Consider the following 16,163-nt stretch of genomic DNA (forward strand, 5'->3'; position numbering starts at 1 on the left):
GCAGATTTTCATCTCGGAAACTGTGTTATCTAATTGAAACTATAAAAGGTCAAAGAACATTAAGCACTAAAGGAACCAGATTCTGAAATGTGTGTCTGGATGAGACTCAATCATCAGGACATGCGATATCTAAAATGACTAATGCGAAAGTACAGAGTGGTGGGGAGTTTAAACCTCTGTGGATATTTCACTCTAATTTGAGTGCTTTCCAACTAAATGAAGCTCATTAAATGTTTCCTAAAAGGCTTCCTGCTTAACTGTAATAGTTTTAAAACATGATGTGGTGTACTGAATACCTTCAAACTTAAGAGTTTTGAGACACTTTCAGAAGAGAACTTGATTGAATTAAGTGGACTTTTCCTTCAGAGATTTAAAAGAAGGAAATCTTTGAGATTCATTTGTCCAAAAGGCAACTATGGATCCGTCTGCCACCAAACTGATTAAAATGAAAGCTTGGGAGGGGGAGCTGCCAAACAGCTTCCTGTAAAAGGACTGAAAGAGAGAACCGTGACAGTATTGTGTTGAGGGGAGCTGAGACAAATGTATGACGATGAGTGACGAGGAGGTGGAAGTCATGGTCTTTCTAAAAGGTGAGGTGTTTTGATGCTGTCTCTCAGATGTAAAAAATAAAAAATAAACTTTCTAATCACATTTCTTGAAATCGTGTAATGAACCTTGGCTCAGTTACAGTGCAACATTGGATGTTATTGCACTATAGCAATATTGTGTCTCTTTGCTTGTTTGTGTTTTGTTTGTTTTATCTCTGTATGCAGATGCAGAGAATCAGGTGAGTAGAAGAAGAAGTAGGTGTCTCTACAATGCAGGTAGACGCTCAATCCCCACTGAAAATGAAGAGGCTGTTCTGCTGTGACTTTCTACTTGAGAGAATACAGTGTTAATCCTGATAATTGTCTGTGATTAAAAAAGAAAAATAGTCTTTAGGAAGATCAGTGAACAGCATCAAACATTTTTAATCATACCATCCAAAACCAAATATTAACTCTCACCTTGGTGATTAAGAAGCAGCAGAATGACATTAAGTGTATTTGCATAAGCGTCACTTCTCTTGAGGCTTAGATGTGATTCTCTTAGATGGCACTCTGGTGATGTTTTAATCATTTACTTGTTAATGAGTAGTTCTTGAATAACTTGAATTGAGGAGATAATGACGAGTCACTAGTGAACAGACTGATACTTTATTAATTGATAGATACTTGATAGATACTTTATTAATTGACCACTTTCATAATGAGTTCTCCCTGATAAACAATAAAGCTACTGAGCAGCACAAAACTAGTAATAACTCTTTAATTATTCATAATTTAATCATCACTTCCCCTTTTTTGTGTCCCGTCAAGTAAAGTGGGACATTATAATGAGATATTTATGAACTAATCATTACCTAATATTCATTAATATGGTATCTCCCATTGTGTTCTCTAGTAACTCATTATTATCTACAATAAATCCTCAGTTCAGAGTGATTTGTTCCTCACTTGTTACTAAGTAACTAGTTAAAAAATTGTGTGTGCCATAACTGTTTCCATTTGCTACTGAAGGATTGCTAATGTGTTTCCATGACCTACACTCTGTATTCACTCACCTCCACCTTGAAAATGTAACCTTGTTTTTTCTACAGCTGGTCCCTGAGCAGCTCTAACTCAGGGGCACTAGAGGTGAAAACTACAGTTTTGGTTACTACCTAATTTTATGAATTACCGTCTTTACCATATTGCAACGTAGCTATCATCACAGGTTAGGCTATAACTCTGCCAGATAAACAACAGTAACCTTGACTAGTTGACTAGCTTGATGATTCCAGCTACAGCCAGAGCACTATCATCTAGTATCTGTAAATTGAAACATCAAATACATCATATGGACTTTTTGTACATCTGATTTCACACACATTTTTTAAGTTTATAGTAAGTATGTAGTCTATAATAACAAGTCCAAAAATATTAGAGGCAAAGTTCATGTTACATTTTTTCAGGCAGCTACATTAATGATCATAATGCCTTAACTGTGTCGGCGATCATCAAGTAGCCAACTATTTTAGTTAGTCTCACAAGAACACAAAATGCTCAAACAAGCACGTCGGGCCAGTGGATGGCAACAAAGTCTACGTAAACGAAGTCCATTGAAAGCATTTATGTTAAGTTGTTAATTTGTCAGATGTAAATGTTAATTAACCAGTGGTCCGCAGTTGCTGTTGTTTCAGACGTAGGCCTGTGCTCATTAGACAAGATGGGCATGTGCAAACTGAGGTGCTGACGTTTCCCAAGTGCTCCATATTACATGTACAATATGCAGGTATAATAGAAATAATCAGAAACACAGCTCAGGAATGAGACACAAATGTAACGCCATAGTACTTCAATTGAATAAGTCTTTTTGTAAAGTTTTATAACTGTACTTGTAGCAACACACAACAAATACACAAATTGAAATATTATACTTTTAGTCAACTGCATTGTTATACGGAAAACAGTTGATAAACCCAAAAATGTGACATATCAGTAGATACCGAACAACATACTCACTGATACGTATATATCTGTCACAGGCCAATATCTGCCAATTTTATCAGCTAACCAATAAATCAGTCAGGCTCTAATGTACACTGTGAAAATATTGATGAAACTACTCCGCAGTTTATTATGTAATAGAGCTGAAGCAATAAACTGATCTGTCGATTAGTCAGTTAAGTAATTTGCCATTTTTGTCATAATCGATTAGATATTAGAGTCACTTTTTCGAGCAAATATGCCAAACACTCTCAGCTTCACAGTTAAGAAGATATTCAGGTTTTGTGTATTTTAAATCATTGTAAACTTTTATCTCTGGGTTTTGGATTGTTGGACAAACAAACAAACAAAAAAAGGAATCTGAGGACATCAACTTAAACTTGTAATAGTTTATGATGGCCATTTTTCAGTATTTTCTGAAATGTTATAGATTAAATGATTCATTGATAAAATGAAATTCAGATTAAAATGTAATAAAATGCATTGTTAGAACCCTGGCATTGTGTATGTACTAGTTATCATGTAAGCTAAGGGCCATGAACATGAATGCTGCAATGTGCTGCTTACAAATGAGCACATCAGTAAGTTAACATTGTGGACAGGAGCCCTTCTATCCATGACTACGTCTTCATTTTGCTGTTTTCCACTCAATACCTTCCCCACTACTCGGGACATCTCGACAGTGCTTTGGCAAACACTTCAACAGTTTTCAGGTGGGGTGTATGGCAAAGATCCCGGTCCGCGCTGCTGCCTTGAAAACTTCCAGATTTAATTGGCAAAACTCTAAAGTTTGAAGAGTGAGGCTCTCAGGCAATTTCCCCTCCCCATCTGAACACTGTCTAATCATATCAGAGAGTTCCCAGCTCACCTCTGGTCCTTCTCCATCTGTCTGCTGCCCTCACACTAGATGTTATTATCACTATGATGACATGACTCTGTTGCAGCACATGCTACATTAACTCATTAAAGCTGTGCAACAGTAATCAAGCTATACAAACACTACTGCTGCATGCCAGCTTGAACAAACATCCCTGACCGCTGGTGTGTTCAATGGTCCGTGGTTCCTCCTCTACCTCAGTCTCATGGAGGGTCTGATAATGGATCACACATCAACAGGACATTTAGGATCATGCCATTTTTACCCTTCAAACCTCAGTTGACCACAGGCTGTCCTCCCCTGCCGCCTGATTGGCTAATAACGATAAAGTATGGACGTGTCGACACTCAGCTCAGTTAGGATGGCGTCAAGGTCATTTGAGGGTAACTGAGAAAATATCTGTCCCGTTCATGTTATTCCTCTCACACATGCGGCTGCAGGGCCAGCGGTTGACATTTAAATGGGCGCTGTGTTTAAAAACGCATCGGATCAATAATGTGCTGCAATCCTATGGCCACAGCGCGTATGTGTGAGGCTGAGGGGCAGACAAAATAACTCCGTTTTTCTCAGTGCATCGCGATGTGAGGCGCTCTCCGGAATGACTGCACGTGTTAGCACCTCACAATGACAATATCAACAACGTCGTCCGCAGCGGGCAGCCCTCTGCAGGGTCACCAACACAACCTAACTTACTGGGAGAACACTGACTGAAACCTCCTCAACACGAGCATGATGAATGTGAAACATTGCAGCACATGCATGCAACAGTATGTGATCGTGAAGTAGTTCCTAAAAAATATCACACAGTCCGTCATTCCAGCTGCACAGTGATTGATTTCTGTTGGAGCAGGGGATTTCAAAGTGAGGGATCCAGTTGTTGGAGCTTGTGTGCAGGCTGCTCTGTGTGGAAGCAACGCGCCATGCATTAACCATTTAAAGGGCACTTTACCTGGTAGCTCAGGATGCTCTCGGGGTCGGTGACGGGCATGCTCGTGGCCTGTGGGTTAACCTGCTCAGTGTTGACGGAGGGTAAAGGTGAGACTTTCTCAGGGAGCTGATCAGCCTCTCTCTCAGCGCAGTCTGAGGACGATCACAGAGAGCAGTCACGCGCTGGCAGCAGCGGCTGCTTCTGTTTCCGCAGACATGTTGAGTGTAAACATCTCTTCCAGATGAGGGGGACGGTGAAAATGATCATTTTTGAACCCACCCCCCCTCTGTGTTATTATGATTTCCCGGCCGCGCTCCCTCCTCCTGCCTGCCTGCCTGCCTGCCTGCCTGGCTGTGGGAGCAGGATGCAGAGAGCATCACTGCAGCCTCAGCCAATCAGAGCGCGGAGGCACACAACGGGCTGCGACGCACTGCTGCTACCCAACACAATAAAGCCAAGACTATTCTCAGCTTATAGAGCCACGTCACTCTATAGGCTGTAATGTCCAGTCTGGGCAGCTGAAGTGCTGGACTGAGACCACTGTGCACAACAAACAGTTCAGCTTTTACTTTTATTTTGTCACAATTTTGAGAAAACTTATAAAAAAGCGTTCACTTGTGTAATGAGGCCTTTATGAGTCCTTGTAAGATGCTTTTTTAAACATTTATCAGACTATACCAATGTTAATAATAGCATCATAAACACATTTGTTCGATTATAAGACATTTATAAGCACTCATAAGACACATGTCAACAGTTTGTAGATGCTTGGGACACACACCACTCAAAATGAGTTAGGGATGCTGGGTTATGGGTGCAGATATGCATGTGCATGGATATGCAATAGAAGTCAGATGAAATGTGTTATTTTTGGGGACCAAATATATTCACAAAACACAAAATAAAAATTCAGATATGTCACAGAATAAACAATCAAGTGCAACACTAAAATATCCCTAACTAAGTTTGAGTGGTGTATATTAAAGCCTTATGAGTTTCTTTACAATAGCATTACAAACACACTTATTATGTTGTATCGTCCTCACCTATTATGTCATTTTTTGTTACTTTATTAAGTTTTAAACATACTTTATTATGCATTTATTAGCAGTTAACTATGTTTTTGCAGCTACCAGATCTAAAGCGAGAACAATGCCTTATGAAGGCTTAAAAATACCTTTATTGTGCACTTATGAACAGTTTTTTTTGCTTATGATGGTGACGTGTTTATTATGCTATTATTAACACTCACATAGTCTTATTAATGTTAAGTAGATTGTTATGAGGAGGTAAATTATTATTACCTAATAATTACCTATTAACACAATTCAAAAAATACTCCATTACACGTGTCAATCCTCCTGCATTCATACAGTCTCTTGAATAAAAGTAGAGAAACTTTATAAGCAATGCACACTTTAAAGCAACATTATGCAGAAATCCCCCACAGTTTCTGAGTGCAACACCACTGTCGTGAATACAAATCCCAGGTGTGTAACAACTTGTCAGACATAATGTAGGTGCTAATGCTGCATTCCAGTTACATGGGAGACCACTCGCCCGAGTTGCGAAGTGGGAAATCTTGCAGCTGTCTCGCGACATTTCACGAGGCACGCCCCCTTTTGGTCGGAATATCCACTGTCCGACTCGGTGCTCCTGCGAGTACACCGAGTTGAGCGAGGATAAACAAACGACTCGTCAAACAAAGATGGCTGCGCCCGTAATTGATGTATTTTCTTTTTATTTGAACCAAGTTGGTCGTTTTAATGTCGATTTTAAATGGTCTTACACATTTGATTACATTGCTGCTTTAATCCGGTCACCAATTTATGCATTGCACGGTCTTGCTGTGCGTGCAATACAATGTAAAGTTTTGTTTTCGAGCTGGTTTGCTAAAGAGGCTAATGTAATTCACCCTGTTACAAGACACTGTACCATCAAAATGCTGAAACTGTTTTGAAAAGTTACATAATGTTGCTTTAACTTTATATTAAATAATAACATATACTCTTCAGAGGTTTATGTTAGTAGTACAGCGCTCTGATTACTTTCTACTACTGAAAAAGTCTGTGTGTTGACATTGATGATGCTGTTCATTCATCCTACTGTTTATCAAACAAGACATGAGATAGTGATACAGTCTTCAGTGGTAAAACATGGATGCAAAGGCAGTGAGCACACAAGATGGAGAGAACAGAGACATAATGGATCTGACTGATCCTGGAACACACGTTCAAACCTAACAGAAGGCCATGGTCGCCACCTTGTGGTCAGGGGAAGCATTGCGCAAACAAGATGTAATCAAGTAGCCATGCACATGATATGAAGCTCATATGCACTACAGGCTTAATGTTGAAGATGCATGACAGACGGTTTATCTCAAACGCCTGCAGATGGCCGCCTGGATTGATAAGGAAGCAAATACTGAACTGAGCAGCGGTGTTTCGCCCTCAGCATGAACTCTTTCTATCATACGAGACTGTCCACCTGCCACTTTGTCCAACACTTGAGTGGATTTAGATCAGCAGCGAGGATGCAATAGGACCCGTCCACACAGTTGCCGGTTTCATGGTTCTTGTGCATGTCGCCTACACGTGTAAGCCACACTGTGTGCAAGCGATAGCGTCAGATAAGTGATCCACTTTCTTCAACGCATGGCTGGAGGTGGTAGATGTTTTTTTTCTCCAGGCGCAGGGCACGGCGTCCTGTTCCTCCTGGGTACGGCTGTTATGGCAACTATAAACAATCTGTGGGAGCGTGCAGCGAGCGAGCGAGTCTGCACAGGGTCACCGGGGAGGTGTGTATATGCAGTGTTTTAACATGAAATGAAGTTTTAGTTTGAGGTGTATTTAAGGAACAGGTTTCATGCGTGTGTACTTGTTGTCATAGATGACACACAGAGGTTTAGTCCGCAAATCCACGGCCATTTATCGTGTGTGTAGCCTGGTGGTGTTTCCATACCATAACCTAAATGCTTTTTTTTATTTATTTTTTTTACATTTTTGCGCATGCGCATGTACTGCTTGTCTGTCCGCGTGCGCGTCTTTGCGCACATGGGTATGTCTATGTGAAGCTATGACAGCCTCAGTCAGCTCTGTCCAGATTTAGATGCCTGCTTGACCCAGTTTACATCCTTCAGTAGCTACACATTATCTATCTATCTATCTATCTATCTATCTATCTATCTATCTATCTATCTATCTATCTATCTGTCTGTCCATCCTCCCACAGAACTGTACACTGTACTGCTGAAGAGAGAACTAAATAAAAGTGTAAATACAACAAATGCCAGGTAAGTGGATAGATAAAGCACATATTAATACACACACACACACACACACACTTTATATTGAAATCTGATCAGGCGATATGTCTCAGTGTTACAGTCCACTGTGGCTCCAGCAGTGGAGGGGAGGTTACGGCGCAGTGTGCCAAGCCTGCCGGCGATCAAGCCAGACAGGCTAAAAACAGCCAAGACGCTGGTGGAGAAAGCGCTGAAGGTGATGATGAGTACAAGCCTCTGCATATTCATCCACCATCCCCCTATGTGGTAGCATACTGTTTGAATCTGTCTGTCTCTCCTCCACTCATTCTCAGTTGAGGAAGGTGTTTTCAGTGCAGGGACCCTATCCTGTGATCCGTGCTGCCTTATGGGCCAGAGGGTGGGTGGAACGTCGCCTGCCCCGTCCTGTCCAGAGATCACCTCATTGCCATGGCGATGAGGAGGAGGATGGTGGTGATGGTGAGACAATGGATCATAAGAGGATAAAGTCCTCAGAGCTTCCAAATCAGACATTCATTTTTAGGAGAGATGCACTGTTCAGGCCAAAAACAATGAAATCTCACTAGTCTCAAAGCCCACACTGTAAAGTCTGTGTAGGTAAAGTAACTTTACTTAAAATTAAAACAAAAAAAAATGAGGAGACAGATTACAGAAGAAGACAAGTAAAATACTATTACTACTTGGTAAATCTGAGGTAATCGGTTTCCTGACTTTTTCAAAGCAAAGTCAACTTTTGAAATTTACAGTGTACGGGAGGGAAAATAGCTGTATATAAGTGATTGAGATACTGAGAAGATTTTAAAGCTCCCATGGTGTAAAAAGTGAGATTTCCATGATTTAAATGAATAAAGCAGGTCTAGCTGTTACATAAATACTGTGGATCAAATTGCTCAATCCATAGAGTAATGCACACAGCCCATATTCAGAAACTGAGCCTTTAAACAAGTCATCGGGACTTCTGTGAGGTTGTGATGTGTGAATTGTAGAGTCACCTCACTCAGCACGGCCGTGGTTGCAAAAACACAGACAGAGCTGATGCGAAACACCGTAGGGGATGCCTGCTCAGGCCTGTGAGAACTGACCAATCACAGCAGACTTAGAAGGACAGGCACAGAAACAGAGCGTTCAGATAGAGGGTGAATAAAGGTGCTGCAGTAATGAGACAGTATGAGGAAAATAATGCATTTTTGTACATTAAAGCATGTAAACATTTTCTAGTAGACACCCAAAATTAAATTATGAACCTGAAAAAGAGCATAACATGTGAACTTTAATGTACTTTAAACATTAAACTATATATATTTCCCCAGTTATCAATATTCTGTCTGCTAGTCCATTCAGTATTTTAAATTTAGTCTGAGAGAGTGTGTGATATTCTGACTTAACTGTCAAAGCTAAAAATGCAGGAAGGGTTAGTGTAAACGTAATTGGAGCACGAGTTTAAAGGATCCCCCCACAGCTGATAAATTATGCATTTTGTACAACACTACAGACCCCTACACATCTAACACACCCCTGCACACATGACAGCCTTCAAGCACATACACACAAACAGACACACACTCTCAGTTTCCTTGTCTCTTTACAGAGAGAGTGGATGAAGGCGAGAAAGAGGAGAACCTTGATGACATGTATGACCTCATGGTAAGACAAAGTGATCCAACATGACACTGACATCTTGCACAGTCTGTAAGCACTGGAATGTGCTATCACTGTTACTTTAACTTCACTTTTCCTCAACCGTTTCTAGTCACGCCTGGTACGAAATGAAACAACGCATTTCTACTGGACGACACGTCGGGATGACATAGACGGTCGCTCCTTACGGCATGACCAGATGATTAATCACTATGCAAATGCTGGATCATTTACTACCAAGGTCTCTTCTTTTAAAGAGTGTCTAATGATTGACCTGCTAGAATGCAAGTTGCTCAACCATGCTAATGTGTATATATATCTGTTTCTTTCAGGTGGGGCTCTGTTTGAACCTGCGTAACCTCCAGTGGTTTGATACGGCAGATCCTGACACCTTCTTCCCAAGATGCTACAGGCTCGGGGCAGAGGATGAAAAGCAGGCATTCATAGGTCTGCTGTATGATTCTTTTGACCAAACCTGTTCTTTATCAAAGATGACATAGAGGAAGAAATATAAAAATCATATCTGGATAAGAATTTTGTGTAATTGGGGGTTATGAGTTAACTTGTTACACCCACTGTCTTAGTTTTCTTGGTTATGTATTATATTATTTAAGAAACTAAATGATGTTCTGTATTGTTTTCCATGACATTGAAGAGGATTTCAGGAGGACAGCATGCACCAGCCTGCTGCAGCATGTGGTTGAGACAAGTAGATGGAGGAGAGAGGGAGCGGAGGGTGAGGAAGCCAAAAACTGTGTCTCTGATGGTAATAGATGAAATATGAAGGAAGTAGGAACCTTTGACAATTATGACGTGGCTATGATATGAAGTGCGGGACAAGGAGAATGTAACAAATTCGATAATACCAATCTTATTTTCTCTCTCCAGAGTTGGATAAAGTGGAGCATCAGTTTGTTGGTCCAGGAATGATCGACATGGCTTTACATGTGTGTCGAGAGTTTCTCAGTGTTTTAGAGCACGGGGACATTGATGAGACTGTAGAAACACCCCCCTCAGTGGAGGAACAGCAGTGGGAAGAGTTTCTGCAAGACTATTACAGGGTTGTGCAGTGAGTATCTTTTCTGTGAGCTTCCAAGCTATGCTAGAACAATCCCTCTTTGTTCAAATTTACCTGCAGTACTGCTAGACCAAGTCAGCTTATCCAATGAATATATGTCCTTAAAGGCTTACCATGCAGGATTTGTCAAGCACACCATTCAAAGTTGCCCCCACCTCCCTGACAGAGAGCACAGAAGAGAACAGCAGCGGTTGAGCTAGTTAAGTGAATGAAGAGAGGAGTGGCGTTAGTGAGAACAAAGCAGTGAATCACAGAAATAAAATGTTATTTTCTGATTGTTTCACTGCAGATACGTTCTAAAGAATAAATAAACATGCCCTAACCTTCGCACAACCCTCCAGATTTTGTGTGAATGCAGCCGAAGTGCACACTTCATTCTCTGTGCTCTGTGTATATGTGTGTAGCTCAGCCCCACCCTTGGTCAGACAGACATTCAGACCTTGAACTCTTTATGACAAACCCGACCTTGCATTGCTACTGGTTCGGGGTACACACCACTGCCCAAAGGCTGCCCAAAATTTCCCAACCAAAGTGAAATACTAAGAAAATACACACAGATGCTTCCAGTCGAGTCTATACATTGTTTTTTTTAAGAAAAATGCTGCATAGTATACCTTTAAAACTCATCATTAATGCATCTCAAAGAAGACAAATCTATTGAGTTCTTATTGGGTGAAGCATAACATATAGTAGGCCTATGTATATGTCTTTAAATAGATTTTCTTAACACTATCTCGAGTTCATGTTAGGACTCAGCTTGGGGTTAAATATAGAGTCAGTCAGTTTTAGGTGGGGTCACTGCAATGATACACCATGTTCCAGTTCCACACTGCTGTATATACAAATACCACATATAAATATATGATGATGACACCACGTGCTAATATTTATAGTGCACTATTTTGGCAGTTGGTATACAGGACATTGATATAGCCCTGCCGTTCCAATTTGGAAATAAACACGCATGCAAACAGATGTAATTGAGCTACACCTTCACCCTAATTTCTTTTCAGCTGTAAATAGCTCCTCCATTTCCCGTGTGCACTGCATTGGACAATAATGTCCATTCAACCCCCCTCAGAAATTAAGGGGTTACTCCACAAGGTTACACAGTAAAGTGTGTTTACAGGTCTTGAGGAATATTAATATATTAATACACTACATGAAAAAAGTAGTATAAAGTATTTTGTGGCTCCAGAGGAAGCTGCATGTAATATGATAAATTGCCTCCATGATGTCTACTCACATACAGTATGTGAGTTAGACATAGATATTATCTGAAAAGATGCAGCAGCTTGGGTTTTTTTAAATAATCTGGACCAATAAGAGGTCTTTGAGATAGTGGCTAACCAGCACAAGTGCTGTCTGAAATTAAGCATAATAGTAAGATTTAGTGAATCTCTGCATTAATAAACTTAATCTGTGAGTCTAATGTTTGTGTGTAGTGAAGGTGCATCGATCAGGGGTTGCAGTGTGTTTGTGGAGCGCTGCCAGGCCATGTTAATCAGACTGCAGGAGGTTTGCCCTCAGCTGGACACAGATGGACTGAATAACATCTGGATCATTAAACCAGGTGCCAAGTCAAGAGGACGAGGTGAGCCTTTTACTTGAAATAATGAAAAGATCATATTAACATAATACTCATATATTAATCTTTGAATTCATCTCTATTCTGTCTATACACTGCATACTGAAACAATATGAAAAACAACAGTGTTGTTTTGTATTTTAAATGTAATGGTTGCAACATGAGGTGTGACCTGTGGGTGTCAGTACCTAAAAATACCCCATAAGCTTCATCATGATAAAGGACTGTTGGCCTGTCCCAATGAATCTGTCGCAGTCAATGCTGCAGTTTTGAGTTATTTTAGACAGTTTGGGTGCTTTTTGTCTTTCCCATGTCACACCAACCCACCAGGTATCATGTGTATGGATCGCCTGGATGAGATTTTGGCACTCGTGGACAGCGACAGAGCCCTGACCAAGGAGAGTAAGTGGGTGGTTCAGAAATACCTGGAACGTCCTCTGTTGATCCACGGCACAAAGTTTGACCTTCGTCAGTGGTTCCTCGTCACCGACTGGAATCCTCTCACTGTCTGGTTCTACAGAGAGTGCTACCTGAGGTTCTCCACTCAGCCCTACTCAACAAAAACTCTGGACAGGTCAGACAAAAGAGAAAAACTAACTACAGTATATACTTGTGTTTGAATCTTGTATCTCGAGTGCTTTGTTGAGGGATTGTTTTAACAAAGACTATACCCATTTTATTCAACGCACATTTTACATGTCTTCTTCTGTATTTTTCTCAGCTCAGTCCACCTGTGCAACAACTCCATCCAGAAGCACTTCCAGCCGGCCCATGACCGCCATCCAGGAGTGCCTGAGGACAACATGTGGTCCTGCTCTCAGTTCAGGGCTTTTCTGCAGCGACAGGGCCGTGGGGCAGAGTGGGAGTCAGTGGTGGTCCCGGGTATGCAGCAGGCGGTGGTCCGTGCCCTCCAGACAGCCCAGGACCTGGTCGAGCCCCGCAAGGCAAGCTTTGAGCTCTACGGAGCCGACTTTATGCTGGGAAGAGATCTGAGGCCTTGGCTTCTGGAAATCAATGCCAGTCCGACCATGGCCTGTTCCACCGCTGTGACTGCTCGCCTCTGCCCTGCCGTGCAGCTGGACACACTGAGGGTTGTGCTCGACCGACGGACTGATCTGAGTGCTTACACAGGAGGCTTCCAGCTAATATACAAACAGGTTGGATATCTTTACACAGCATGCCTAGAGGCGAAAGGAGTTCTTCTCCAAGGCAATTCCACTGAATAATAGATGCTAAACCAAATGTTTATTTTGTTTGTGTTTTAATTTATCCCCATCCCAGGCTGCAGTTGAAGTTCCTCAGTATGTGGGAGTCAACCTGCTGGTGGAGGGAGCCCCCTTAAGGAGATCCAGACCTCCTCTTCATAGACAAACTGTTTTTTCTAACCCATCTCTCACCATCCAGTTTCATTCAGACCAGTCATCTTCACAAGACAATGAAACCTCACATAAACCATCACGTCAGAATCATTCCACAGTCTCTTTTCATTGTTCAGGCAAGGAGAACCGAGCTTTGGGAGAGAAAAAGAGGCAGCTGACATCAACATCTCCTAAGAGGGAACGCGAGGGGAGAACAGACGTCCAGAATAGGTCCTGTGTTCGCAGGTCCTGTCGCAGTCTGGCATCTGAACAGACTTTGGGAGCACACACTGAACCTCAGAGGAAAGCGCGACGCTTTGGTATGAGCCTTGGTGCCAACGGGGTGACTCTGGTCCCACGGAGCCTTTCCTTTGCCCTCAGCCCCCCACATAGCACCATAGATTGTAAATCTACGCCCAGCACAGGCCACAAATCACACATCTGCAGATCCTTTCTTCCCCAGACAGCTTTTGAGCCGCAACACAGGACTTCTACCGGGGTCTTTCCTTCACTCCGGGGTCCCCTTCCTACCCTGGAGGTCTTTAGCTTACGACCAAACATTGTGGCGGGAACCATTGCCTGTCGTAATCCAAACATTTCCTCTCATCCAAGCCTCCCCAGGCATCAGTTTTTCCTCTGTTCTCAAAGGCAAAGCATGGCCAAACACAAAGGAGGAACATAAACAGTAGCAGTGTTTATTGTTGAGAAGATGGAAAGCATGGGCGGTTTCGTCAGCCACAACATTGTTATTCATTTCTATTTTAATATGCTGGAGGCTAATGAACAACAGATTGCCCTCTCGTATTAGTGGTTAAATACAATATGTGTAGAATTTGCATGTGATTGTAGTCGATCTGTCAAATGAGAAAATCATGGTGAAGTCAGGGGTGTGTCCTGCTTTTTTTTTGACTGAGGTAGCCCAAGGGTCAAGTCACCATAGCATAATTTACTATTTCTCATATCTACTTTAATTACCAACATTACGGTTTCTTACATTCCTGTTTGAATGTTTTATTTTATGCATTTTTTTGCATAACATTACATTCATTTAGTTGACATTGTTGTCCAAAGTGACTTACAATAAGTGCATTTAAAAGATTTAAAAGATTAAAAGTCCTCGCAATCACAACACAACACATTGGGACCAATCAGATGTCAGGGATGACCAGTGCTACCCCAGACCCCCCGATGACATGCCCCTGGGTGAAGTGAGACATACATTATTCACATACAGTAGAGGCTTTAAATATGAAGCATCAAGGTAAATACGAGTACTTTTACCTGTTCATATGAGTAAAATAATACACTTTCATTTGTTTCAGTGGTAAATTTGAATGTTGTCTTATTTAGCTGACTAGAATCTGAATATATGTTTAAGTTTTATGATGATTTTGATGAATGTACCAGCAATCAATATTGTGTTGAAGTTGTGTTAAAACAATCAAACAAATACAAGTAATTCAAATAAATGATGTAATAGTGAAATGATCCCTGGTTTCATGTTTTGCAGAATTACAATCAGCTTTATTTTGACACTATTTCAAATCACCAGCAGGTGGCAATAAAGGTTCACTGATCTTACTGCAAGTTAACGCCAAAGCCTTTCAGGAGAGGCGTTTAAATAGAAAAGAATTGGCAGTCCTTATCCAGATGTTGGCACTTCTTCAGCGACACCTGGTTTGTTTGGTCTTGAGAAACAAGTGAAAATGTAAAAGTAGCTTGTTAACTGAACATGTTATGGGAACACAACTCAGGCATAGTCCGAGCTCATGAAAGGGTTGACCACTGCCTGGTTAACAGACCTCCTGAATGATCTAGACACAATCAATAGCCACATATTTGAACAGATGAATAGATTTTTTGTTATCAATTTTTTTTAAAGGACTAAATAAATCTGTGTTTTTCCTGAGCTAGACTGATAAACAACTAAAATTGGCAAGCTGAAAAAGAATTTTTATGGCAGCGTTTTGCTCTTAATTGGTCAGATTGACAGGAATAGAAACAGACAGGAAACAGTGAGGGAGGGAGAGATGGGTGCGACATGCAACAAAGGTCAGACTGGAGATGTGGTATGACTCTTACCCACAAGGCCTCCAGGACCAAACTACAGAGATGAGTGTTAACGGAATAATTTAAGCATAAAAAATTTGTTAAACTGGCTGAAATAATGTGCATTAGCTACATCGCTACAATCACTTTACAAGTGGAATCTCAGGACAGCAGTAACACATGGAGCTCCTCCTTAAACAAATGAATGGAAATGAACTTAAAGATAATCTGTTAAGGAGGAACTAATGACATTTAGGGTGCGGGTCATGGACTTTAGACCTCAGTTTGTATAAACAAAGCAGATATGGAATGAATCAACACTGCTGCAGCTCTGAAAAGATAGTGGACACTTTAATGATATGTGGCTGAAGAGACGAACACGTTGATGTCTGCAGCATGAGATAAAGCTTGATGATTGTACTGTAACACAGGTTGACAAATGTAATTGCACAATTTGTCCCTACAGGTTGTAGGGATAAGAAGTATTTGTTTCGATTCATGAATCAACATGTTTTGACGTAATTCTGACAACAGTGGCCGAAGAAGTATTGAGATCTTTTTATTAAAAGTGCACTATGTAGTATTGGGGAAGAAATTTTATTTAGAGGAGAACAATTCATTTATTCAATTCCATGACTGATAAAGCAGAATAAACAAACTGTCATCACAGGACAACACAATTTCAAACTGTTTTGCTGGGTTTATATTTGCAGGACCTGTCTAAGAAGCCACCTTTCTAGCTTCAAACAGCATTCTGGGGACGTTATTCCCCTCTGAGGACAGCTTGTTTATTCACTTAAAGAAATACAATATATCATATAAAAATTTCAGGGTTT

At 41.1% G+C, this 16,163-nt stretch overlaps 1 protein-coding gene across 1 annotated transcript; it reads left to right on the forward strand.

The window, feature by feature from the left end:
• The first annotated feature begins 550 nt into the window (after positions 1-550).
• ttll3 (tubulin tyrosine ligase-like family, member 3) lies at positions 551-13,960 on the forward strand. The gene is made up of 13 exons (XM_073467713.1): positions 551-590; positions 774-787; positions 7,720-7,833; positions 7,931-8,069; positions 9,172-9,260; positions 9,367-9,495; positions 9,587-9,701; positions 9,910-10,020; positions 10,143-10,323; positions 11,778-11,926; positions 12,251-12,494; positions 12,642-13,077; positions 13,202-13,960. Exons 1-13 carry the CDS (start codon positions 551-553, stop codon positions 13,958-13,960), a joined length of 2,520 nt encoding a protein of 839 aa, XP_073323814.1.
• Positions 13,961-16,163: the final 2,203 nt, after the last annotated feature.

The sequence above is a fragment of the Pagrus major genome, chromosome 6 (assembly GCF_040436345.1).
Source record: "Pagrus major chromosome 6, Pma_NU_1.0".
Classification (NCBI taxonomy): Eukaryota; Metazoa; Chordata; class Actinopteri; order Spariformes; family Sparidae; genus Pagrus; species Pagrus major.